Below are 27398 nucleotides of genomic sequence, written 5' to 3' on the forward strand. Positions count from 1 at the left end.
ACTTAAATTTTCTGAATTTTTCACCTTCTCCAATGACTAAAAGCTAATTGATTGAGTCACAGGACTCCTCAAGTCTGTGCCATCTGACTCTTAGTCTGCTAGTTGGGTTACCTCGACTAACACTATACTCAGAATTTATTTTCCCACAGTCACCATTTAAAATTGGATTCTAGCTATGTATCGGAGCGTACACCATAGTATTGTGATTATAACATGCTGTGCATTGTATCTTGCATGTAGATATGTAGCTTGCGCTATGAGAGTGCTAAACAGGATTCATGGCTCACAGGAAGTTGCAATCTTGGGGAAAAGTCAAGGGTAGACTGCCGGGTAGAGGCTGCATTTGGGTTTGAGGAAGAGAAATTAGCTTTCAAATTACGATAGTCATAAAATCATCAGAAGTGCTGATGATTCGTCTCAGAAGTTCTGCAGGAAATGTACAAGAGAAACTAACTTAGCTTAGACATTCAGATCACAATACTCAGAACTAGTTATGGTTAAACTGATGCCCCATCTGTACATTTTGAAATTAGGTTAATCAGAGAGCAGATTATGATTCTTTGGGGCACTAAAGACTGAGTGAATTCCTGAGGAAATTGTATCAATGAAAAGCAAATATACAACTAATGACACTGATGTCCAAGCACTTCAGTCGACTAAGGGCCCAGTTTAAGGTACATTTAATGACATTATCTACGGCACCCTGATGAAATACTGCCCGCAAAATTTAGAGATGATTTCCAGTGCAGTAGTCATCCCTGTATATTAAAAGGAACCACTATCTTGGTGATTCCTTTCAATGTTCAACAAGTTTTGTGGTTGGCTGCCGGCGTTTGCAATGGCTGTCCACCTCAATTTTTCTATTTTTTTGTTTTCTAGAAAAAGGTCCTGAAGCAGGAATCTGTTTATGAAAAACAAAACAACTAATTACCCACAAAACTCTGAGCGCTTCGGCCCAAGGTGTTGGTGGGCATTATTTATTTTCCTGCCATTTACCGACAGGTTTTTCCTAGTGGTGACAGACAGACTGCAATGTCCTTCCTCTGTCATTTAATCCATCAGGCCATCAGAGGATATATGACATAGAAGGCACCAATAGGGCTACAGCATCGGAACACTTAAGATCTGCCTATCTCTACATGAGGTGGACGGACCAACCATTTGGCAGGAAGGGTACTCCGGTGCATTTATGATGGAGTACCTAGCAGTCAAACTCTAACTAGGGCGCCCTAATTTCACTCTATGCAGCATGAGGCTTAATATGCTGATATTACAAGACACAAACTAAACGTGCAATATGCATTGCCAACCAAACCCAAACTTGTACCTTTTTATCCAGGGATTCACACTTCAATATTCAGGTCAGAGAAACTTTTGTTAATTATTTTCAGTTCACTGCAAATCTTGTTCCATAAAAAAATGTTAAACTCAATATTTACCTGTCCAGCTGAGCCCCAGGTGATCTGCTACTATAGCCATCCTTATATCTGTCCGTTCGCAGGGACTTTGTGGACCTGTGATTTACAATCAATTGATTAAAAAGGTTCCTCTGGGCATAACCAGGAAAATATTTATAAACAATAGTGACACAAGACGTTTCTAACGCTCATTTGAACACCAAAGTGTGTCCTAATGACCTACACAAAGAAGCCCATCTGTAGCTCAGCTTGTGTTTCCATCTGTGTACGTTCAAAACTACAGAATGTCCGTGTAATGGAATAATCATGCGGATAGCCTCTCTATGTCACACAATATGTGCAAATAGTGGTGGAATCACCATGAAGAGATTCATTTAATTTATGTGGTAGAAAGATTGACAATCAAAAATATTGTCTTGTCATTCGAAAAAAAACATATATTAGATCTTTATGCATCAATCTCTTCAGCATGCTTCACTAGCTGTCTACAGTGCTGGAATTTAGTGGGAAGAACAGAGAGCATAGGGCAGCACAAACAGATGACAATGACAGAATGAAAACTACAGTAAGTCACTTCACGGGCAACCACAACAGGTCATGCACTAGGGTCAACAAGTGGAAAGTTTTACAGACTAGACTGGAACTCCACGGTGTGAGCCATGCCAGCTCCAGAAACCTGACTGCCTTCATCCTCACCAGTCCTTCTACTGCTCCTTCTCTCACTGTCGGCTTTTTCAATCTTTGATTTTAATGACGCTGCCTCTGTTCTCATGTCTCTAGCAGACCTCGATGTAACGGAAGGCTGGTAAACTTGAGTGGCTTCAGATAATGATGTGTTTCTTGATGTACTGTCTTCATCATCAGACATCTCTGACTGCATCTTTTTCTCTTCATCAGACAGACGATCCACAAGCTTTAATGTCTGACCACTAATTCCCTTAAAATATTCAATAGAATGTTTACACACTTCGCTAAACTGTTGTTGCTTTCCTTTCAGGTTTGGAGCACCAATGGGAGTGGATCTCGCTTTTACTGGCAATTTAGAAGGAACCTGCTTGGGTTTCACCTTTTCTGACTGTCTCTTCTCTAACTGACTTTGCTTTGGTGTTGCAATTGTTTGTCTAGGTATCTCCACATTAACCCTGCTTGCATTTTTCACTGGAATTTTAGACTTTGCTTCTAGACATGAGCTTGCGATAACCTTTTTGGGTCTACCATTTTCACTAGATTCTCTTGTTTTACTCCTAGAACTGTTTGAATGATTATTCAGAGGAAGGGCAATTTTAGTTGAGGGGGCCTTTACTGGAAGTTTTGATCGTGGCCTGCTCCCTGCTGAACTTGTAGGTGTTTTTTGGTCTCCTTGCATGACCCTACTATCTCTTATGGAATGGTTATGTGGCATCCCCGAACCTTTTACTGAACTGTTTTTCACTTCATTTGTTTTTCCCTTACTTTCTGAATGTACTAAAGGCTCTGCAATTTTACTTTTATTTGCAAGAACAGCTGCTGAATCCAGGTTATTATTGTTATTAAAATTATCAGATTGGAAGCCACGCTGATCTGACTGTCTAGTAACATTATCATTACTAACAGTATGTACAAGGCTTGCTTTGCATTCATTGTCTAATATCTGTCCATTTGAAAACACTTCCTCTGCCTTATCTGTTACTTCACCAGGGCACTCCTTTTTTAAAGTCATAGTGGAAGCAGAAATGCCCATTTTTATTGGTGTGCGCAGTTTGGAGTCCACTTTAGAATTGTTTACAGCTGGTGATGACCTTTCTAGTAAGTTACTACCACAAGTTTCTACACAAGTTCCACTGATCTGGATAAGGGGTGTATTGTCAACGGTTATCGCTTCTAATGGACCCTCTACTTTATTTTCATGAACTATATCCACTGGTTGTGGCTGTGTAATAGCAGAAACTGTAGTTTTATCCCCTTCCCCTTTGTCCCCTGCCTTCCCTTCAGAGGTATGCTCACCAATTTGGAAAAATTGGAGTCTTTCTTCAACAAAATCCCTCTTGCTCATGTCAATTGCACCACTACGAGTCATTTCAAACATCTTCCCTTCATGAAATGGGAAGGGATTGGGCTCACTAGTTGGAGTGCTTTCATCAGTTGGGGTTCTGGCTGGAGTTGTATCTGGAGTGGTTGCTTGAGATCTGTCTTCTACAGCTAAGCCAAAAGGCTTGGGTTCGTCATCCTTTGATTTTGTCTCAAACACTTCATCATCGCCTGGCTTACTGGACCATGGATCGAAATCTAGACTTTTGGTAGCTACCGTTTTAAATGGGGTTGCAAATTCTTCATCTACTTTGTAACTGAAATATGAATCTGGAAACACAGTTCTGTCGGGGTGTCTGCCTTCCAAAGTAAAAAACTGTGCCCCTGACTTCTGATCAGTTACATCCCCTTTGTTTTCGGGTGATGACCCTTTCAAACATGTCTTGTCTTCTTCAGTTCCTACTTTTCCCTCCTCTTCTATTACTTCAAGTTTACTTTGGCTAAAGCTACGGTCAGTGGGTTTAAGGACACCTTCTTGCGACCACACATCCTTTTTAGAGTCTATTGTTTGGTTTTGTAATTTTGCATCGCTCTCTGTTAGTCCGTCATCTTCATCTTGCAAATCATAGCCATCAAGTGAGTCAATTTCAGTCGCATCTGTGTCATGCGAGAACTCAGCAGTTGTTGCAATGGAACATTCGGTGACTGACTGGTCATTGTTTCCATTTTGCCCATCATGCTGGTGGGAGTCAAATACAGTGTCTATTTCATTGTTTTTTCCAGAACCTGAAGTTCCCATCTCTTTTGGGGTATAGCTTTTTCCTGAATTATTATGCTGAGAACCTTCCCTCCTATTGTCTTCATCTTCTTTTAGTTTAAACATATACTTCTTTAAAGGAATTGGTTGAAATATTGACTCATCCTCACTGGAATCACTGGCGTCAGCTCCTGGAGAAGGCGGCTGTACTCTTATAACAGGATCAGGTGAAACATTTTTTTCCATTTCATCCTGAAGATTAACTTCAGTCATTTCCATTTCATGCTTTGTGGACTGGGGTTGTTTCTTAACAGTTGTGGACTGTTCATTATCAAGTGGTGGTGGAGGTGGGAATTCTATGTAAGCAACCCTTTTGTCCTTAGTTCTTTTAACAGTGTTGGTGTTAGAATGTTGTGTTTTATCAGTAGGAGAAATTTTGTCGGCTATATGTTTTAAAGAGGGGGACTTAGCCTGCTCATCCTCGTCGGACTCCTCTGAAACCTCTGGTATGGGACTAGGTTTACCTGGTGTGTATGCTATAAGGGAGTCAGGTGTTTTTGATGTAAACTCGTAGCTCACTTCCTCTGAGCTTGGTGTTTCAGGTGTCAAAGGGCTTTTCCCAGAACTATCAATAAAAGAAACCTGTTCCAATGTGTCATCCTCTGGACTAGCTTGGGGAGAGGGAAGTTGCTTTTGTGGTTTAACAGTATAAAATGCCCCTCTTGTTTCTTGCACTGTCCTACTCTCTTGGCTTACTATTTTTTTACTGATATGTCCTTGTTGTACTTCTTTATCATATTGCTTTCCTACTTGAACAATGCTCACATAAATTGGTAAAGTAGTGATCTCCTTAATCCCCTCTGGGTTACCCAATGCTGTGATCTTTTTTAACTTATCAGGCCAGTTTGGACCGCACAGATCACCTGATGGAGACTCCTTCACTGGACTATACTCTAGTGAGTCTGGTGACTTAGTAGGAGATGTTTCAGTGTCCTCATAAGAAGGACTTAATCCCATATGACTTTGGGGTCTTGCAGTTTTAGTATTTTTGTACAGCTTGTTTTTTTCATCTTCCCTAAATGCAGAGTGTGATGTATCAACTTCATGTTTTGTCAAATTTAATGTAGAGGATTTCGGGGAGGATAGTTCAAGTTTAGATTTTTTGGTCAAATCATAAGAACCATCAAAAACTTGCATGGTCCTACGTTCTTCTGTAATTCTGACTGGGATATGGGACATATTTATATTCTCTTTTTTCTTGGACATCTGATCCATGACTTCACATTTATTTTCTCCTTCTTTAAAAGTGTGCTCTGTGTACAAAACTTTTTTTGATGGGGATTTTACATGCCCTTCTCTAATTTCCTTAGAATTATTTTTGGGCAATTGTTGCTTCTCTGACAGAGAGATAAAATCTTCTTTTTTTCCAATTTCTTCCAATTTCTTTGTTTTCTCTGCAGCATCCTGCACAAGAACATGACTCAGTTTCTCTTTTTGTGCCTTATGATTTGTGGCTCCTGGACACTCCCATGTCCTGTAGATCTTTTTGTCCCATGCATGGGCTTCTGAGTCTGTGTCTGCCCTGTTGGACAAATTATTATCATGATGTGTAGAAAAATGCGATTGTGCTACTTTACTTGATGCTTCATTTCTCTGGTTTTGGGCAGTGGAAGAAGAATGATTGTCAGCTATGTTTTGATTAACCTGGGAATTATCAGATCTAATTTTTATGGCAGCCGCCTCTTTTTGCAATTGTAAGTTGCCATTAATGGGATCAGGTGGCTTGTGCTGCTTTTCCCGTGTATAAAGCTGCAATACAGGCAGTCTGCTTTCGTGTAACTTCTTAATTGGGATCTTAGATGGTGCATCCGGTTTCTTTTCTTCTTGTGCAGACCTTTGACCTATACTTTGTTCAAATTTTAATCTTATGGAATTAAGTTTCGACTGTTTTAGTTGGAATCCAGCTTGTGAGTGTTCAGGGCTTTGTTGTGTACACTTTTTGTTTTGTGTTACACTTTTATTATCATCTGCCTGTTGGACAAGTATTCTTCTTTCTGGACTACTTGGCAAACTGGCTGATTTTCGTTCATCAGTAAGGGAAAAGCACTTTCCATCACTTTCATATTGCCGTGCTCTACTCCAGTCATCACTTGATGTTCGCTTATTTGCGAGAGACACCTTTTCTGGGCTACTGCTAGCTGAGCTGTGATTTGAATGAGTGTCTCTACCATTTTGTTTACGTGGCTTTTTCTCAGGAGACTGCAGTTCATCATTCAGCTTTTCTGTTTTGTCACGAAAAAACTGTGACACTTCAGTCAATTTTTCTTCGGCTTCCTTCACTGTCCTGTCCACCCTATCTTCATATAGCAATTTTTCTCTACCACGATCTAATCGATCCTCTGTAAAGCGCATCCACATGGCATGCTTTGGGCTACCACCATCACCAGTGTAATGTAATACAGTTACATTATCATAATTATCATCTTTTGATAGTTTACCAATGCCGTTTTCAGAAACATCTTTACAGATTTTAGAAAAAATATCTTTTTTAGCAGCAGCTGCTACTTTTTCCCTACTTTGCTTATACGGTCGAGGTAACTCTGAGCTAAGGGGTAAAACATTGTCAGTGGAAGACTCCTCTGTGTCAGAGTGAGAGATATCTAACTTTTCGGATAGAAGCATTTTTTCGGCAAACCTGTAAGATTCTCCTCTTAGCTCTGACAGTTCATCATCGTGGTATTCTATTGAGTGCTGACTTAGTAGCTTCAGTGTTTTGTAAGAATCGTCTGACATGAGCTGAGCTGAACTAGGGCGACTATCCTCTTCTTGAGATATAGGAGTGTTTACTCTTGAAGACTCTAAGTAAGAAGGAAGGGACTCTTCCACTGTGAGCTCCTCTTCTTCTGGCTGAACTAGTTCATCGGAACAAGCACATTGCCCAGGTCTGTCTGGAAGAATATCTTTGATACTGATATCCCCCTGAGTGAAGTCTCTCTGATACATATACATTTCTTTTTCTGGATGTTTTTTGGTTTCCCTAATGATAACTTCAGTGGGTTCTGCTTGGTTACCTTTTTCAATATGGACCTCTAATATACGCTCCAGTTTGGGTTTCATTTTAAAGTCTCTTTCTGTGTGGTGTGATGAAGCTTCAGCACTCTTGAGACTATCCGAAGCTACTGTGGATTTATGCTCAAATAAGCCAGCTAGTTCTTTTGAAGGATCCCGCCCTGACTGAAAAGCTTTCATTATGTCATGAACAGACATTGTTTCCTCTATTCTTTCAGAACTGTTTTCACCACACGGAGGTTTGTGATACACCATTCTAGTGGTAGTAGTAATATGAGTCTCTTCTTTGACGCGCACACCTTTGCTCAGGGCACATGGGTGGTCATCCTCTTCAGAGCTGGCTTTCATTTGGAATGCTTTAACCTTTTCTTTAATGGAGCCAGGAGAGTTATGCTCGAGCTCAGGGAATGTAGTTGCAGGTCTTGTGGAATGGGAGTCGTCAAACTGTGATTCTGCAATGCTCTCTGCAGAAGGCTCATAGCTACGGATGACATGAACTACCTCAGTTCGTGTTTCTGTGATGACAGGTGGAATTGGCACATCATGAAACAGTGGTTTGGGGCCTGTGCTTTCTGCGCTTTGTGGAGCTGACGGGGTTTTTTCACTTCGTGTTTCAAAACCACTGTCAGACAAAGGACTCTTATCTTGGTCATGTTGAGAAAAATCATCGGGAGACTCTAGAATCATGTCTGTTCCCAAGATAGAATCTGCAAATTTGCATAGTTCCTTTTCAGAAGCAGATGACCGCATGCATGCTGGGGGCATTTTAAGTTTATTCTCCTGTAATGCCATCGCTGGCTTTAAAACTCGTTTTTGTCTCTCTTCAGCCTCTTTTTTTCCATCCTCATATTTATACTTCATATTTGAAAACGTATTACCCCCAATGTCGTTTGTTAAATAATCAATCACTTTTGTCAAGTTGTAATCCCTTTCCGACACTGTTCTGGCTTTGATTTGAACCTTTTCGGGGACAGATGGAGGTGCACATTGTTTTGCTTCTGCAATTTCATCAGTGCTGAATTCTTCCCAATCATTCTCGGGGGATTGCCCATCATCACTCTTTTTATTTTCCAAAAACACATCTTTTTTCAATATCTCACTAACTTTCACTAAGTCCTCCTTCACCTTCTCAACAATTTTAAATGGCTCCTCATCATCTATCCTTACTTCTTTTGCGAGTTCGGGTTGGAAAGGCTTTTCTTCTGTTGTGTCTGTCTGTAAAATGGCTGTCATCCTTATTAAGTCTTCTTTCATGTCAGCAACATCTTTCAGTATCTCCTGACTGGAAGATAAAGAAGATGGTGTTGAAAGCTTGAGAGCAGAGGGTGCAAGAAACAAGGAAGATTTTACTGGAGAAGACATTCGGGTAAAGGGGGATGGAGTACGTGTCTCTGTAGTCAATGTTTTAATAGGTGACAATAATGCTGCTGTTGATTTCGAAAGTGCCACAGAATCCGAGAGTTTCTTCAAGGTGGGATCTGATAAAACATTGATTACAGAGTATACTGGTACAGTTATTGTTGATGAGTTTACGGAAGAGGTAGATGCCGACTCTGATGACCTAAGGGATGTGTACAGTGTACCTGCCGTAGGTGCTCTTATGGACTGAAAAGCTGATGAGGTCGAAGACACAAATGTCCTCAGTGATGAGTATGGTGAAGTGGTAGGGATGGTGGAAGCACAAACTTGTTCTACTGCATCAGTGGCTGTGTTAACAGCACAACTTGCTGAGTTTGAAACAGCTGAGTATTTTTCGTGTAAAGATGATGGAGATCCAGAAATGAAATTTGAAGATGGGTATTTCAAAGGAGAGGCAGACCCATTAACCATTGCCACTACTTCTGTAGATCCGGGCACTGTTTTCCCGGATGAAGAGAGAGATGGCATTATAACTTTTGACGATGAAACAGCATCAACTGTAGATCTGGAAGAAGATACAACACACTTTAATGGTGAAGACGAAAGTGGCCCAGCAGAAGTGATTATGGATTTAAATGGCAAGGTTGAATTATACATGTTAATATTAGATTTGGGAGATGCTGGAGGTGTCATGGCAATTGATGATCTTTCCAACAGAGAATTTCCTGCAGTAGTTACAGGTGATGTTCGCAATGGAAATGTTGCAGTGGTCACCAGCCCTTTCAAATTTGTAGCTTCCACAATTACTGGAGCTCGAATTGGTGACCCAGAAGGACCTTGGATAGTATATGGAGGCTGCGACACAACTGTTTTTATTGGCGAAGAGATGCTCCGGAAGGATCTTATTGGAGAAGCTACATCGCTAACAGATTTAACAGAAGATGTAGTAGAAGCTCCAAATGTTGATTTGATAGGCGAAGCAGAAGTAACAGACCATATGGACTTCAATGGGGATGCTGAAGGAGTATTGGAGGAAGAACTTGATAGGGATGTGAATCCTGATTTTGTCTGTCCTGGCACTGTGATGGGAGCAGTTGTCCATGACTGATATGGCCGTGTTGAAAAGACTGGCTTGTAAGAATATGCAGCAGGTAGGGATCGTGTTGCTCCTGTGTTCCGTTCAACTGGTTCTTTAGTGTTAAAATTAAAATCAAAGGCAAAATGAACAAAAATGTTTGAAAAACAAAGAGACCAGAGAAAAAGAATTGGTCAGTAAAATTTTGTAATATTACAAAAGCAAGTACATTTGATTCAAATGGTTTCGGATGGAGCTGATGAAGGGAATGATGAAAGAAAAATGGTCCACATATTAAGGATGAGCCCAAAAAAGAAAACTGCAACAAAAAATGACAAACAACAAGCATACAGCAACTAAAACACAGACAGGGGAAAAGACATACGGCAAACACAGAATTTTTTTCTTGTTTAACAGCCAGATTCAATTGTCTCCTCTTGCTTCCTATTGACTTTTTGATGTGCTAATTTCAATGTATGGCTAAGTGTTCAGTATCTAATATACATATCTGTTTGCTTCATGCTGTGTTTACAATTACTATGTTTTGTGTGGTCCTTTAAACTCTAGTCAACCTCTTAAACATCATACGGATTTGGATCCAAAATACAAAGAACATGGGCTTTATTTAAAAAAATTAATACACTGCAACGTATTTCCTTTGAAACCACTCAGTAGTATTTCATGCAGAACCCAAATGTGTTTAGGAATCAGGCATTTACTATGAGAAACTAGAATAAATTCAAGTGTATGTCTCCCATGCAAAATACATATATATGTTGCACAATCACAAAGCCAATAAGAGAAAGAACTGGTCTAAATTGGTACTTTGACTTTCAATATTTATTTTTCATGCAATATTGCTTTGCATTGGTAAAATAAATTAAAAGGTTACATGAAATGATATTAAAAAGCATTTTTGGGCACGAAGAATGGACTACATGGTTAATGAAACATGTGGGCAGGCAGAGCAACTAAAATGTGAGTATTCATGCATGGAATGCCATGTTGAGACAAGCAAATGAGCAGCTATGGTTTGAATGTTTCATTACATATTTTGAACAATTATTGAATTTATCTGTTATTTTTAAAAGAAGAGTTTCTTTAATGGATCCATTTTGGTTTAAAATATTGCTAAACAGTACTGTGTTCAATTTATTCATCACCTCACATGATTCGGTATAATGACATCCCTCCTGTAAACCTTTGGCGTTATCAAGGTATGAGCTAAAGAATAAGATAATTATAAGTTTTTTAATGTAAGTTGGTTTCTATTCTGACAAGGCACACATGGTCAAGTAGGGGTGAAGCAGGCAGACTGGATATTTGTCATACTCAAAGATAGCAACAATTGTGACAGTTTCCTTGTTAGGAGATAGGCAGCATTTGGTATAAAAAAAAAACCAGAAGAACATAGGCCAGGCAACCAGCTGATCTTTTGGCAGCTCTGTTCATACAGAATATTGTTATATTATCTTTGCAAGCATGTCTTTAACATGCACGGAAGAACATAAGAATGGAGAAGAGTGTTGGCACCCGGAGACCACATGGGAGTGGATGGGAAGGGCAAAAAAGACAAGACTAGCGGATTTTGTTTGTCATCAAATGTCATCACTTTAATTTATGTTTAATTCCAAGTGTATACATTTTGTATAGCCCACCATTTGCGAAGGTAATCATTCTTCGTTACTTTATTGTTGAAATTATTTATTTCTGACAAACAGGTCTGATTTGCCATACAATGCACAACACTGGGGAAGCCTTCCACTCTCACTTCTAGGAAGACCAGGATTGTTAAAACTGATTTCCCTAATAACATTCCTATATAACCTTCAGAACATCCTCTATTTGGGGGCTAGAGGGCATCTTCTGCAGGTATATTTGGAGTTAGGAGTCTACATACCAAATATCAAGAAATATTACATGGTCTTCTTCCTTGTGGTAATCAATTAGCAAATCTGCTCCCAGAAAGCTGAAACTTTGCTTTGCCTACACAAGCTGCCCACGGTTGAGAGAAACGACCGGCATTTTCTATAAAAGAGTGAAGCAATGCATAACCTATGACATGCGCCCACACAGTTGTTAAGCCCTGCGAGACCAAAATAACCTTGACTTTGACTAGGTGGAAGATTTTTGGGGGAGGCTTCATGGCAGAAGAGTTAAAAAAAAATTGAACACCGTGAGAGAGGTCATGCAAAGCGAGGTTGGTTTCTAGTATCCTGTTTATGAGAATGCTTATAATCTTGGTAGATATTTAAGTAGTGGGCGGTGGGCTGTGCCTTCTTAATTGGTGTTTTGTAGGAGGACTAATTTTCAAAGTTCATTGGTTGGTTTCAAACATGATGTGACAATTGTCCCTTCACATTCTCACTGTCCCCTCACCTGATTTTGTTCTTAACCTATGATCTTATGATACCTCTGTACCTAATCAGCCTTGAAAAAGCCCTCTGCCAATGGGCCAAACGGGCGAAACACGTGTCGGCTGTTCATTTTTCTATGCATGAAAATTTGAATAAACACATTGTGATTTAAACCAACCAATGAACTTTGCAAATTATTCCTCCTACAAAACACCAATTAAGAAGCACAGCCCTCTACCCACTACCTGAACTTGTACCCTGCAATGGCTCTTAGGCGTAGCCATTTGTGAGGCACATGCCATAATTAAGATTGAGCCCTGACAACTGTAGCATAAAAGCCCAGACTCCTCCGCCCATCCCAGTAACCTTGGTAAATATTTAAGTATCAAAGTTTGATGGATTTTACCTAACAAAATAAATGTGCCTGTCTGTATTGCAACTGGTGCTCATGTAAATTGCTCTGATACTTCGGATCACTTTGTGCTATATAAAACACCCTAAAAAAAAGGGAAAGGCAGAGAATGGAAAGTACTAGTCTTTTTGGGCCCTGTTTAGTTTATGTTTCTGAGACCGCCTTCCTAACCCCATAGGCCATGGTAACAAGGACAACAGAAGGGGAATGAAGGGCATGGAAGGGGTACCCTCTGGTACACCTGGCTAGACCACTTGACTTTTTTTGTGGAAAATGTTGGACAAACTCACACCAACAATCACCAGCAAGAAGCCCTTGGGCATGCTATCTTTCATTTTCAGATTATGGAGAATGAAGGCCCTACATAACCCATTCATCCAATCTCTAAAATGTCAAAGAACATCTTCATTCAAGGCTCAGACAGATGGTGACTGAACTAAATCTGGGTGTTGCATAAAAACAAAATTTTATCTTCAAGCATAAAATGCTCCATTAAAAAACAACATTAGAGTTACCAGGCTCTTCACAGACTAGCAAGATATACATATTTCTTCCTTCTTAGAAGGCAGTACCATGTGATGATTAATTCTAACCGCAGATTCCTCATGTTGTTAATATCTCCAGGCACCAGGACCAGGAAACTCACTAAACAGTGCTACTGCGCTGGTAAGTGGTGCTCCGGAAAATGAAAGTGAAACTGCATAAAAGTGCGGCGCACATGCCCTGATGATAGTTTCTTTCTTTGTGCACCTTCAGACCTGACTCTGGAGCACTGCTCTTTTTCTTCATGCAAGGGAACATGTCAGCATCTCGGACCATAGGGTTTAATTTATGCAGGTAATGTCTGTGGTGAATCCCCATGAGGTGGCCTCTGGTGTTTGGGTTCAGTGCATGACTCCTAGGCCTTCAACGACCATGTCAAACTAATCTGAAAGCCAGCCAAGAATTTGAGGAACACAGTGTCAACACTTTTGCAAGTTGGAGATCCCCAGAAGGCTCTCTCTCTGAGACACTTTCCTCACAGACACATGAGCACCAGTTGTGTCACAGTTGGATACATTCATTTTGTTAGGCTGCTTTATTTTACTTCGACCAAGTTCACGACCAGAAGCTTAAATGTTTAAAAAGGACCGTGTGTTCCTTTTATTGCAGGATGCCGGTCCTTGAATGTATGAATAGGCAAAGCATTAAAGGATCAGAAGAACATTTGAATAGTTGATCCTGACAATAACAAATGACCAGGTTTTGGCTGCTCTGGGAGATGCTATCATCCTTCCTGTTCGATCTTGTGCTAGTACACTATGATTTCTTCCTAGGTGGATTTCTTCCATGAACTGTATAGGATGGCTGTCTCCACATTTTAATATTGGCAAAACATCTTTTTTCAGTCCACACAGTGATTATTCCTTTGTGTGATATTCTACTTTGAATGTTTAACCTTTGCTATAGTTCAATTCTATGTTCACCTTAGGTCAAGCACAGCACCCAGCACAAATACCTAGACTGTGTACTGATTTCACACCAACAGATGGATGGAGCAAAAGAACTAAGTGAGGACACAACTTCTACACGTCACTTGGGCCCTAAAAGTCACTGTTTCTCAATGGAAAATGTTCAATCTAACCTCCATCTAGATGAAAAAATAATGCAAAAGTGACATTTCTATACTGCAATGAACATTGTTTATTTCATATACTAGCGGATGCACATTATAACATCTCAGAAAATTGAAATAAAAACATGGCAACTAGAACCTACTTGGTCTTCAACCTTGCATTCTTGCAACTGCTGCTCCCTAAGTTCTTGCTAAAAGACCTTTCAGGCTGGTATTAATTTGCAACCACTCACTACCCTCTCACTAAATAAATAGCTCTTTAAATACATATCAGTCTCTCTTTGTCTACAACTATATATCAGCCCATGTTAAAGATTATTTGTCTCTCATTCCAATATGCTCCTCAGTAATATTATAGTGTTCTGAACCCTCACTTTACTTCATTTAATTTGGTTCACTTCATTTATGATATTTGGGGCATGTTCACATAAAAGAGTAACTATACGCCCATTATTTTATTTCTAAAATTACTCTTTTCATAGGGTCCACAAAATCCCCTCTTCCAGTGCATATCAGTGTAAGCAGATTATCTTTTTTTCTCCACATAGAAAAAATAATTCTATCTGTTAAAATAATTTTGCCTACTTCCTTAGCCCGCACAAATATATAAGGATGTTTAGCTGTTTTTCTTACTGAAAGGTACATATGTTTTTGGGACTTTATGAATATGTGCAATTTGAGTGTAACAAATCCATGGGGAATTTTTGCAAACAGAGCAAAGCTGTGACCACACATCAGCAACTGCCTTGGGAGCTCCCATTCCCTCAAGTCTACACTCTGAAATTATGAATGTAGAAAATCCATTTTAGTAGAAAATGTTCCACAGTAAAATAGAATTTGGGGATATAAAGTACTGACTTCTTGAATGTGTGAATTAGGAATGTGTGGATTTATAATCAACTTGTCAACTTTTAATTGACCATGCTTTTACATATATGCAACATTTCCTTAGCCACCTGTAAAGTTTACCAGGGGGCAGATTCCATTTTAAGTTCCGAATATTTCTAATCCCCTTTAGTGAGGGTGTCAGCCAATGGTCGACACCGCACTCTCTCCCCAGTGCATCTGTTGGTCAATGGCTGACACTGGGTAGGGTTACAAAGTATCCTCTGGTGCGACCACCAGAGGATTCCTTTTTTTCCTTCAAAAAGGGTTGAGGCAATGCAGAATCACTTGCACGTAATTCCCTGCCCTTCCTCCCACCGGTCTGTGATATCAGCATGCCATGAGACGCACTGACAAACGCAAAAAGATGACGGACGGAGAGCTGAAACTTTTCAACCACTCACCCCAGTCACCGATCTGGGTTTAATCCATCGTTCTTCTGCTCACTATGCCACCCCAGTTTGGACCCAGCCATATGCAAATTAGTCTGACCCTGTTCATCATGGGAACAGCCCACCCCGAACTGGCAGGCCAGGTCCTCCCTTGACCGTAAACAAGCATCCTGGGACCAGTTCCGGGGCATTACCTCTCATCAGGAAGACCAGCTTGAATCCAGTGGCACAGCAAGCAAGGGACACACATCTGGGAATACCCTTGGCAACTTGGGGCGAACATAGCAAACACAACAAGATGATGGAGGGAGTGCTGAAACTTTACAACCACTCATCCCCAGTCACAGATCTGGGTTTAATCGATAATTTTTTCTGCTCACTATTAATTATTAATTATGTGCTTATATAGCGCTGGAATCACTCCCGAAGGGGTACCTCCGCGCTTCGACCGCTGCGAAACCCTTCCTGGCTTCCCTGAGAGATGGTCCCTTAATGGGTATCTCCAGGGTGAGACCAGGCATCCCCGGCGGTCTGGTGGGGCCGTTAGTGAAGATGAGGCAAGCTAGTGCCCAGAGTTGCCGAGTGTGATCGCTGATCAGAGTGGGCACCGAGGCGAGAGAATTATCGAGTCCGCTGACCCTGGTCCAGAAACCTGCCGCGTCGGGAATCGAACCCTGGTCCCGGGCCGTCCTCTGCTCCCGGGTCTGCCGCCTCTAACCAGTGAGCCACACTACTCCACTCTACGTCATCCCAGAGAAAGTAGCAGGTAATAGCTCTCTCCCATTCCTGTTGGGCAAAAAGGCATAAAAAGGCCTCCCCAGGTCTTAAGGAGTCCTCACTAGAAAGAGGAGATTTTCTCATTTCATCCCCCCCAGGGAAGGACACACCTTACCAAGCAATATAAAGGAAATGTAGGTAGGAGTTGGCCCTGAGCTCATGGGCCAACCTGCTTTTGAGGGTTATTTGTTAACTTGTCAGAGGGTCGGGCCTCCTGTTAATAGCAGGACCACTTATATTTTGTGGGAAATGTGCCTTTTAGGCCCCTCAAAGGAAAACACACATTTCCCCCAAAATTATAAAAGAAATGTAGGTGGGTCGGCTCTGATAACATGTAGACACCCTTTAGGGCTGACTTTTCTAATAAATATATGTTACTCCTGGTGGGATGCGCGCCCCCACTGGGGAAAACACGCGTATTTTATTAAAAACATCATGCAGTACATATGCGAAAATTGATTAAGAAGAGAAAAGTAGGAGATTTTATTAGAAAAATAGACACAAATGTACCAAAAGTTACTATAGATGTGGCGACGTGTTTGCATGCAGGGGAAGACCCTGTACAAAGGGTGACTGGTCATCTTTTAGTTGCTTATTTCTGTATTTGGTTGCTATACTGATGATAATGAGGTGTAGTCTTTGCCTTGGCAGTATTATCATGTTTTCAAATCATAAAATAATGACACAATACTATCAAAAAATGTGCTGCAGAATGAAAAATGAATCTGAAAGCCATCCAATGTATATTTGTTCACTGTCAGAGCACTGTGTCGTCTGCACTAATTTGGATACATATCAAAATGTGTATGGTCCTAAAAATGTGAAAATCATTGTCATACAAAATATTATGTACTGTACATTTTCTAGTTGAAAATAATTGTTATTGATGTTTTTGACTTTTGTGTGAGGGTCTGGTTACATCATGCCTTGTGTGATACAAGAATAAAAATAGTTAGCCCTCAATGCACAACAATGAGAAAATTAGCCAATGGGTAGCTGCATACATATGATGAGCAGGTATAGATGAATAAACATAGGCAACCGGCAAGTTCAGCAGGGTGTGCCACATCGTATGACAAGTTATGAGTTCCATAACATTCATACGCGTGTCAATTAGTTTAGGATGAAAACTGAAGCATTCCAGGTGCTCTGTAAGAATGAATGTGGTTGAGAAGGAAGGGGAGAAGAGAAGCCAATAACAGAGTAATCGGGAAAGTGAAACATAAGAGGTAATGAAGGGTAGGGGCATGAGCAAGATTCCATGTGAGCATCAAGCAGGAAGGAGAGGAACATGGGCTAGGGACACCAGGGGCTTGCGACATTGGAGTGGTCAGCTTTATGAGCCCTCAGGCCCGCCCTCCCAAGAAAGTTGGCGGGGCGAAGGGGATAGTCGTTGTGCCAATACAGTGACCCTGTACCCTTTCCCAATAACATTGATTAGGATACAAGTTACTAATTAGCTTTTCACACTTTCAAAGCAAAAGTAAATGTGTTGGTGAACGATTTCCACAGGACATTTATTTGGCTTATTACTTTAGGGAACTTAGGCAGTATTCACCAGCATGTTTGAGTTTCAAAGGTAGATATGCTCACTCGGGTCGAGGAATGTAGGCATCAGAGGCATTTTCAGACACCCCCAACTTGCTTCCACAAACTGGAAGGTGTTGGATTTAGGACAGTGAATGCATTGAAGGCGCATGAAAGACATGTTTTCTTGAGCTTCAAGTAGCTAGCGACAGATGGTATTAGTATAGGTTCACTTAGCACGTATACAGGATTAGTCAGGCCTTTGAGAAGGACAGAGACATGAACGGATAAGAAAAGCTTAGGCTAGTTGTGCTTTCACAGGGATATTGCATAGGTAGAATCGTATAGTAAAGGTAGTACAGAAACACGTGCTGTCACTTCATCTTCACTTATGGATTCAAACCCATTGGCACCACACTCGCCCCATAAAGCAGATGACTACAAACCATATAGAACACTCCCAGCAGCCTCCTAACTCAACATCCCAACAAGTACCCCCCTGCACCTCAAACAGCTTCACTGACTCCCCATCCAAAGATCTTTTCAAACTCCTGAAACATACATTCATAGCCTTATGCAGCACTAGTCCAGCATACCTCAATGCTGTCTCAGATTTCAGAAACATCCCAGACACCTTTGCACAGCCGGACCCATACTCAAACACATTCAGTGCATACACAGCACCAGAACATAGTTGAGTGACGTCTGCTAATTGGCTACAAAAGGCTGGAATGACTACCTTCAACCCAAGATATATCTGCAAACAGACCATTGGTGTAACCGTGGGGAAGACTACTCCATCTCTTGCATGGCTGCACCCCTCCCATGTCCCTACTAATTAAGGCACATCCGCCCCTGCAAAACCATGGGGATAAGTGGCAATGAAAAATGTCTAATGCCCCACTTGCTATGGGATAATTCCCATGGTGCAAGGGGAATTATTTTTTTTCCAAAAAGAAAATCCGGCTTCAGGATTTTGTTTTTTAAAATTAAAAGAAAATTGATGGATGGCTCCATCATGATGATCAAAACGCAGTCCCACTTGTGTGGCTGGGCCTATTGCCCGCTACAGGGAAGGCTCAAACCAAGGTCAATGGAAGCCCTCGCCAGGGGACTCCCATTGACCTTGATTTGATATGTTTCTGTTGCGGGCCCTTGGGCCAGCCACACAAGTGCAGCAAGGTTTTTATTGGCATACGTGGGGTAATGCTGGGTGGTAGGAATTTTGCAGATTCCTGTTGATTTCAGAAGTTTCCATCACAAAAATGTAAGGAAAATACATTGTTTCAGACAAAGTTTGAGGTTTGCAGAGCACTGTGGGAAAGAAAACCATGTGGGATTCATATAAGGCACGCTACTCAGGACTCCCCTGCTTGTCTAGTTTTCAATAATGTCTGTGGTTCGTAGGTATGCATGGGTGGTGCCACAACATGGCCCCAAATACAGCAGCCACTCTTATTCCTTATCTCTCAACATAGCGCTATATGGCCTTCTGTGTTGTTGTCTTCTGTCCCACCCACATTAGTGGGGTAGTGTTATCGGAAGGCATGTAGGAACTCAAGGTGGTAGGAAATTTGCGGCTCCCTGAAGATTCTAGAAGTTTCCCTCACAGAAAAGTGGGGAACATTTGTGTTTCTTACCAAAGTTTGATATGTGCAAAGGCTTCTGCATAAAATTACCCGGTGAGAGCCACCTAAGTCACACTCCCCTGTTTGTTAAGTTTAAAACAAAATTCAAGTTTGCTGGGTTTGCCTAGGTGCAGGCTGAGCTACGGACCAACATTCACAGCAACACACATTGAAATAAAAGGGTAAATTTTCAGGTAAAAATGTGATGTGCCTATGTTGTGTTTTGAGCTGTTTGCTGTCGTGGGCACTAGGTCTATACACAAGTGAGGTACCATTTTTATTGACGGATCAGAGGGAATGCTGGATGGAAGGATGTTTGTGGTTACCAGCACATTTCAGAACTTGCCATCACAGAAATGTGATGAAAATGTGTTTTTTAGTCAAACTTTGAGGTTTGCAAGAGATTCAGAGTAAAACCAAATCTGGTGAGAGCCACGCTAGTCACCCCACTCTAGATTCCCGCAATGGCCGCCCGGAATATCGACTGTAAACAAACGCGCGCTGCTGCATGAGGCGAGGGCATTCTGGCTGGATGGTAATAAAACATCAGGTACTGCCAGGATTGTCAGAACAAATGCAGAGTCACACATGCCCAGAGTGTAGCAAAACAGTATCTGCAGCAGGAAGTAGTAAGCACGAATTGCTAAGGTATAAAAAGCACGATACCGGGCAAAGAAAAGGCACATCTTAAATTATCTATCAAGGACAAATGCACAAGGGTTTTGCCGGGTTTGCAGTTTTAATGTGGGACCCAGAAAGGTTCTCTGCCAAAAACATTACGGTCAAAATGTGTTTCAAGGCACCCACAGTGAACGCAGAGACCCCAAGGATGGCGATCTGCAGGGATGTTCAAAACCAACAGTGCCACTCAGGAGGGACAGCTGCCACTTGCAGTATTGGGCTGACTTGAGTTGTCAGAACAGGACAAAACATTTCCAAAGTTCAGTTGCAAGCTTGCAAACAACAAAGTAGTGACAAGCCCGGGAGTGGTGCGTGCGCTGGGGAGAGCAGCCTGCTCTTTTTCCAAGCACATACTCGTGCTTGTGGCACACCCATGTGCACTCCCGCAAGGCGTATGACGCCACAAGCACGAGTATGTGCTTGGAAAAAGAGCTGCACGATGGCTAAAGGTCTCCTATGTAGAGCATGCGCACTGCGAGGGCAAAACCTAAAAAGGGTCTGTGTTGAGTACGATCTTTACCGGGGGACTTGGGGCAATGCTGGGTGGAAGGAAGTCTATGGCCCACTGCAGATTCCAGAACTTTCCATCAAATGAATATGTGAAAAATTAGATTTTTAGTAAAAGTTTGAGGTTTGCAAGGGATTCTGGATAAAAAAATCAGAGTGCAAGTCATGCAATTCACCCCACCCTGGATTCCCCCAGGTGTCTAGTTTTAAAAACGTGCAAGTTTGCTAGGTTTCCCTTAGTGCTGGCTACCACTTTGCAAAAAAAAAAAAAAAAAAAAAAAAAGGATCAGTTTTGAGTGGAAAAACTGTTAAGTATCCATGTTGCGTTTTGGGCCGTTTCCTGTTGTATGCATTAGGCCTTCCCACACAAGTGAGATACACTTTTTATTGTGAGACTTGGGGGAATACTGGAGGGAAGGATGTTTGTGGCTCCCTACCGATTCTGGAACTTTCCATCACAGAAATGTGAGGAAAATTATTTTTTTTAGTCAAAGTTGGAGGTTTGCAAGGGTATCTTGGTAAAAAAAGAAAAAAACCTGGTAAATGCCATGCAAGTCACCCCACCCTGGTTTCCCCCAGTTGTCTTGTTTTAAAAAATGTGCTACTTTGCTAGATTTCCCTACGTGCCAGCTGAGCTAGGGCCCAAAGTTGACATCTACCCACTTTGCAAAAAAAGGGTCAGTTTTGAGTGGGAAAATGTGATGTATCCATGTTGCAATTTGGGCCATTTCCTGTCTCGGGCACTAGGTTTACCCACAGAAGTGAGGTACCATTTTATCATAATTTATTGTGTTTGTAAATAGGCCATCGTGACAAAATATTACAGATGAAAACGTTGTCACAAAGGGATGTTTTTTTCCTACTCATTCTTGAGATTTTTTTATTTCAAATGCTAGTTTTCTTGGGAAACCCTTGAGGCATCTACACATGACCCCTTGCTGAATCTGGAATTTGTACTACTTTTCAGAGATCTATCCTAGCTTTCTTGGATCACCCATGGGTTTCACACTAGTTTCCACCACAAACTGGAAGTAGGTTGAGAGCACAATTTTATTCTTAAATGGCCTACCTCTTTGAAAAATGCCAAAACTGAGGTCAAAAATAGTTTTTTTATTCAGCTGAGCATGTTTGTGAAAGCTAGGAAGATGGTGACTTTAGAACAGCAAACAGTTCATTGATGTCATTTTCATCCAAAGTACTTTTTCCTATTTCCCCCAAAAACTCAATCTGGCATGGATACCTTATGCTAAAATAAATTTATGGAGCCGTAAGCACACGAACTACGCAAAATAGGCCAAAAAGTGCTTCACACGGGGGAGGGGCCTGGTTCAGGTTCGAGCCCCAGCGGTTAAGGGGTTAAAGTAGCCCAGTAGCTTTTTAGGTCTCGTCTAACGACGCAGCACATGCGCTGCTCGGATGTGCATACGAAGGGAGACAGGAGATGTGGACGCCAGTGTACGGACAGGAGATGTGCACGGGGTGTTTCAAAAGAGCGCGCGCGTGGGGTGCTTTCAGTTTCCCTCCCTCGGCGTTTCAGCACAGCTGTAAGATGCCTTGGTCGTATCTAAGTGTTATTTCCTGGTTGTTTAAGGGTAGGGTTCCCGGGGCTGCGGCGGCGGCAGCCTATTAGCTTTTTAAGAACCTCTGGTTTTACTTGTTATTGTTTTGCGTCTGTAACAGGAGCCAGCCCGCCGGAAGAGCCGACCTCCGAGAAAAGCAGCTTGAACTCATGTTTTCAGTCCCGTTTTGTGGCTGGCTGCTAGTAATGCCCGCTGCAATTGATGTGCCCAGGATGCTCCCCACCCCTTTTGCTCGCCAAAGCCTTGAATGAATTAATTGCCAGTGCTCGTTTTTTGTTCTACCACATGCACAGCTACTGCCCACTTAAGACACAGGCTCATTGTTCATTGGTCACTTGAGCGAAAATCAAATATTGAGAATTAAGGTCTGTCTGGCGCCCATGTTTGGTGTATATAAGCCTATTTACTACATCTAGGAAGCTAAACAGTGTGCATTCTTCACCGGGCACATGCTAAGGCATTTCTGAGAAGTGCTAGGTATCCGGTCTCTTTTGAAGCACTGCTGAAGGCACCCGTTAGTTGCAAAATGGACTGCATACTTAAACTTACACTTAAAGTAGGAGGACGATGAAAGTAACAGTTTAAAAAAATGTCTTCAGCATTATGAAATAGATTTGCAAACTGTAAATAAAGTGACTAAAAACTGGTTTGATCATTATTAGCCATAACTTGATTTACATCGACTTTTAATTTACCCTTCCTCTGAGAGTACGTATGATTCTTTAGGTATCCCTTTGGCAAGGCACATCAGACGTTTTGTCATTCTCAGATGACTGCCAAGGGAAGGAAGAATTGATGGGGATCTCGTATATATGCCATAAAGTTTTAATAATTGTAACAATTTTACGATCTAATGCAACAATCTAATTTTTGTTTACATTAAAATAATCCATAATTTCATAACCTCTGTTTCAGAAGAAGATGCGTACTGGTTCAACTGCACTTTTGTTTTAAATTGTTGCCATTTATGTCCTTTGCGGGCTGCTTTGGGAAACCCCGTGTTTTTTTAATGCACTTGGTGAAACTTTGGTGGGAGACCTGAGGAGTGTGTTCAGTGTTTTGCGTCTGTTACAGACTTAAAATAAGCCGATAAGACTGGATAAATTGCCCCATATTAATATGTTGATTTGTTGCAATTATGTGTCTCCTTTCCGAGCCCATTTCAGTGAATTATTCAAACTCTCGCCAATGCCGGGTGTCGGCCACCATTCTGCACCATATTTGGTGAGGTTACTCTAGTGCCCCAGGTAAACTGATCCGTTACACAGATAGGAACTGTTCTTTCCGGAGTTAGTCATTAAATCAAAGCTCTCCTTCCAGTACAGCCCCTCTGCAAATTCTTGTGGAACGAATGCATGGAGTTAAGGACACATACTTAAAACAAATCAAAATGCTTGCATCTAACAGTGTTTTTGAATGGGGCAGGGCAGCGAACTTGGTTATTTCTCTCGGTAAGATTAATGTTTACTCCTCAATATTATGGTTGCATGCAAGTCATACAAGTTAGTATGGCTTGTGTTCAATTTAACATGCGTAATGTGTTATTTTTGCATATGGGTCCTGTGGTGCTAGGGCAAACTGAAGTCACTGGGGCTGAAGTTGTCACAAATAGATCATTTATCAATTGTGCCCTAGGGCTCCCAATACTATATGGCCACCATGCTACAGTACTCTTAACTGGTTTACACTCCACCCCTGACTTCAACTTTGATATCTATGTCTCTGTTGAGGAGCTCAGGCTCTCCTCTCCACTCCCTCCCAGTGAATCAGATGCATTGCTCTAATTTCCTTTAATTGTCCTCTCGCTTTTCCTCAGTCACTACCTTTACCACATTATAATTTGTGAAGCTCCCTCTGCGCCAGCACCAGCCCCCTCTATGGCAGTATCCTGAATGCAAGAACGGCATGCCCTATTTTCCAGCACCATTTATTCTAGCACTAATCCTGTCACCAGTCTCCCTTCATTCACATGCTCAAACCAACAAGGAAAACGATGGGTCCTAGATCACAAATCCAATGTCCACAAAGTACACCAGATGGTAACTTATCCCTTTGTAGTTGCTAGTATACTATAATCATTCAGAATTCTCCTTGTCCAGGCAGTTAGTGTACAGCAACCTTGAGGCTGTATACAGCAACATGTTGTAAAGACCCGTCACCACATCACAAAATGTGTAAGGGGCGTGTAGGAATCTCTAAGGAAACCTACCCCTACGACTGAAAAGTCAGGGTCATGACGCAATCCAGTGTGCGTAAGTGCAAAGCTTCACTTGATTACACGAGGCGGGCACTTCCGCCCTCTGAAGACAAACAAATCCTTTTCGCAGTATTACAGTCGCAGCACAGACAGGAACTATCACATACAGCCTCAAAACAAGCATTTGCAATGCAATAGGTCTCGCATTTGCGAGAGTTTGAACTATTAGCATTGTAAATGATAATGCCTTTTATTTATATGTTTGAAAACCTGCAAGCTGTGCGTAAACAAGCTCTTTGTACTTATAGCCCTTGCTTATGAGAAGCAAAGCTGGCAATCTCTTTTACTGACAGCCTTGCTTCTCGAAAGCAAGTACTATACATACAAAGTGCGTGTTTATGCACCGCTTGCAGGTTTTCAAAACAAATGAATAAAAGGCGTTGTCATTTACAATGCCAATAGCTCCACCTCTCGCAAATGCGAGACCTATTCCATTAAAAATGCTTGTTCTTTTCTTCTGGCAGTTTGTTATTTAAAGTGTCCAAATTCTGTCCCTTGGGGTCCGAAGATGCTAGTTCAATTGTAGGTTGATTGGTGCAAGGTTAGATACACAGCTGGTTCCAATCACACAGCTAAAGGGAGGACGCTAGTGTGAAGCAGAAAGTAGTCTAACCTGAAGTCAGCATCATATTTACAAAACAGAAAAAAGTATTCCCAATCTGTGGGATGCAGGAGTAGCCATGGATTAACAAAGGAGTGGTCTGACTTTAGATCCTAGAACAAGCCTGTATCTGCACAGTTTTGCTTGTGCGATCCATTTGCTCATTAGTTGCACATGGCTAAGGAAGTTTTCTCAGTATTGGGGTCCTAAATGGACCACATTCCCAGAATGTGTCTTTGAATTGTCTTTCCATTGTAATTTTGGCAAATACATAGCAGCCATCGGGCCTGACCAAGTTTTTAGAATTGCCAAATATAGGTTCTTATGGCTTAAAAGGTTGACTTTTTTCTTCCTGTAGCATTGAGTTTTGGATGTAGCTGACGGTTCAGTAGTGGTAGTACCTGATAAAGTGATTACTTTACCCACATAATCTTGTTTCAGTTTATCTGCTTCCACCAATGACATGCGAGTCTTCTGCAAAAGAACTATATTCGACTTCTTAGATGTTAGATGAGAGTACTTTTTTCCATTTAACAAAACGCCGATGTCCGTTCACATTAAGGAACCAGAGGGAGAGGTTGTTAGATGTGGACATCATCCGGATGCAAGCACTAATATAGCGATGGTGGTAAGAAGTCCTAGCATTAAGTGTGAGGGTGGTATCTAGTTTGTGTAACAAAATAAGGAAAATCTAATCCTTAATTATGTTCACTGAGCTGTGTAGGGACCAAAGAGCACTAAATTATAGTTCCTTTATAAGAGTGCGGTTCCTTCAGAAAGTGTATGGCCGCCATGCGTTTTAAGAAAACATGGGTTTGCAGGTGTTCTGCTTATCAATGAGAGCATAATGAGAGTAGTGAATGTAGTACAAGACTGAAGCATCTCCAAGGAGTTTGTTGTGCATACTGAAGGGGGGGGGGGGGCTGAAGAGTGAGCGGATATCAGCCTTTTAGGTGGGATCTAGATTTTTCTCTAGCTCACAGAGGGGTATATTCTTCGGAGGAATCGTTGGGAAGGTGTTTATGGCTCATCTGGAGGGGGCCAACTTCTGCCTTAGAGCTTTCTAGTGCAGACTGAAGAAGAGTCACCACTAAGTTGTTTTCACCGCATGGGGTTGGCAATACCTTCATCGGGTATGACCTATGGATTTCAGACGGGGTCCATGGCAGTTGATGTATGACTGTTGTCCGAAGGATTTTCCGCCCCCCCACCACAAACTTCAGTAGATAAGAACCTTGGAGTTAGGATTGTCAACAAGCTCTCTAGAAGAGGTACGACCTGAGCAGGATTGCGCTCGCTGCCTCCCTCATTCCAAATTTAAATACGAATTGCCGCTATCACAAATTTTACTGCTTTTTACTCTGTCACTCTGCTCCAGGGAAAGCGAGGGAATTCATGGGCTTAGGGATCACGCTGAGTTGGCGCCGCGTCAGCGTTCTAGTTGCTGAACCCGACGCACAGCTGACGGCACAAATACGCCAGATGGAGCGACCGCGCAGCAGACGTGCCTCTGGCGCGCCAAAGCCGCGCCAAAGCCGCACCTAAGGCAAGCCCATCTGTGCCCGACAAATCCCTGATGGAGACTGTTATAATCTTGACCAGCACCTCGGCCAACTTACTCTGCTGGGAGACTTTAATTTGCACTTTGATGACCCTTTAGCATCACTTGCGAGCGAACTAACAGCATGTCAACTACACCAGAAGGTCTCCCAAGCAACTCATATCAAGGGTCACCTTCTGGATCCTATTTTTTCATACCATGGTCTGACCATTTCCTTATTTCTACAATATGCTCCCCATCTACCCTTGCACCGCACTCACACCCAATGTGAACTCAAGGTCCGACCGTGGTCCAAAATCCCGTTGGAAGAGTGGGTTCAGGTAATGAAAAATACCAAACCTAATTTGGAACTCAATCCTAGCATAGATTACCTGTCGTTCACACACTGGATTGAGGAATCTCTGAATACAGTGCTTCCAAAGAAACGAATCCAGAAGAAAATAGGTTGCAACAAGAACGCATGGTGGTCCCCTGAACTGCATGCGCTAAAACAAAAATGCAAACTCCTAGAGAGGAGCTGGGGGAAGGATTTCTCAGCAGCAAAGAAACAAGAATATAGGATAGCCATTGGTCATTAAAAGGCTGAAATAAACCGAGCTCAAGTCTCGTATTATGCGAAAAAGATGTCGGGCAGCCAATTCCTCCAGAGAGACCTTCTTGATTGCAAAAAAACTTCGTAAAGCTCCAGATCCCCCGGCGGCCCCCGACCCGTCAGGAGACTGCTGTAATGAACTGGCAGAATTCTTTGCCACCAAGGTTCAAAATATTCTTAAACATCTCCCACAAAAAGATAATGACACACTTGAGTCGATTGCCGCAGGCCAGCTTGGAGGTAAATACAATTTGGAGACCTTCACACCGCTGACTCAGGTGTCATTCTTAGCTACTTTAACTATGGTTAAATCAGGGTCTCCATTGGACCCTGTACCTCTC

The 27398-nt window shown here is 41.8% G+C and overlaps 1 protein-coding gene across 32 annotated transcripts in view; it reads right to left on the reverse strand.

Moving 5' to 3' along the window:
* Nucleotides 1-27398, reverse strand: part of ANK3 (ankyrin 3) — a 1924186-nt gene that overhangs the window by 85446 nt on the left and 1811342 nt on the right. For 31 of the 32 annotated variants that reach the window (XM_078642672.1, XM_078642674.1, XM_078642664.1 and 28 more), the window contains one exon: nucleotides 1440-1514. In XM_078642672.1, the coding sequence (XP_078498798.1) occupies nucleotides 1440-1514 (75 nt within the window). Of the gene's footprint in view, nucleotides 1-1439; nucleotides 1515-2114; nucleotides 9795-27398 lie in introns of all 32 variants that reach the window. The other variant, XM_078642680.1, reaches the window with a different exon arrangement.

The sequence above is a fragment of the Lissotriton helveticus genome, chromosome 5_1 (genome assembly GCF_964261635.1).
Source record: "Lissotriton helveticus chromosome 5_1, aLisHel1.1, whole genome shotgun sequence".
NCBI classification, from domain to species: domain Eukaryota; kingdom Metazoa; phylum Chordata; class Amphibia; order Caudata; family Salamandridae; genus Lissotriton; species Lissotriton helveticus.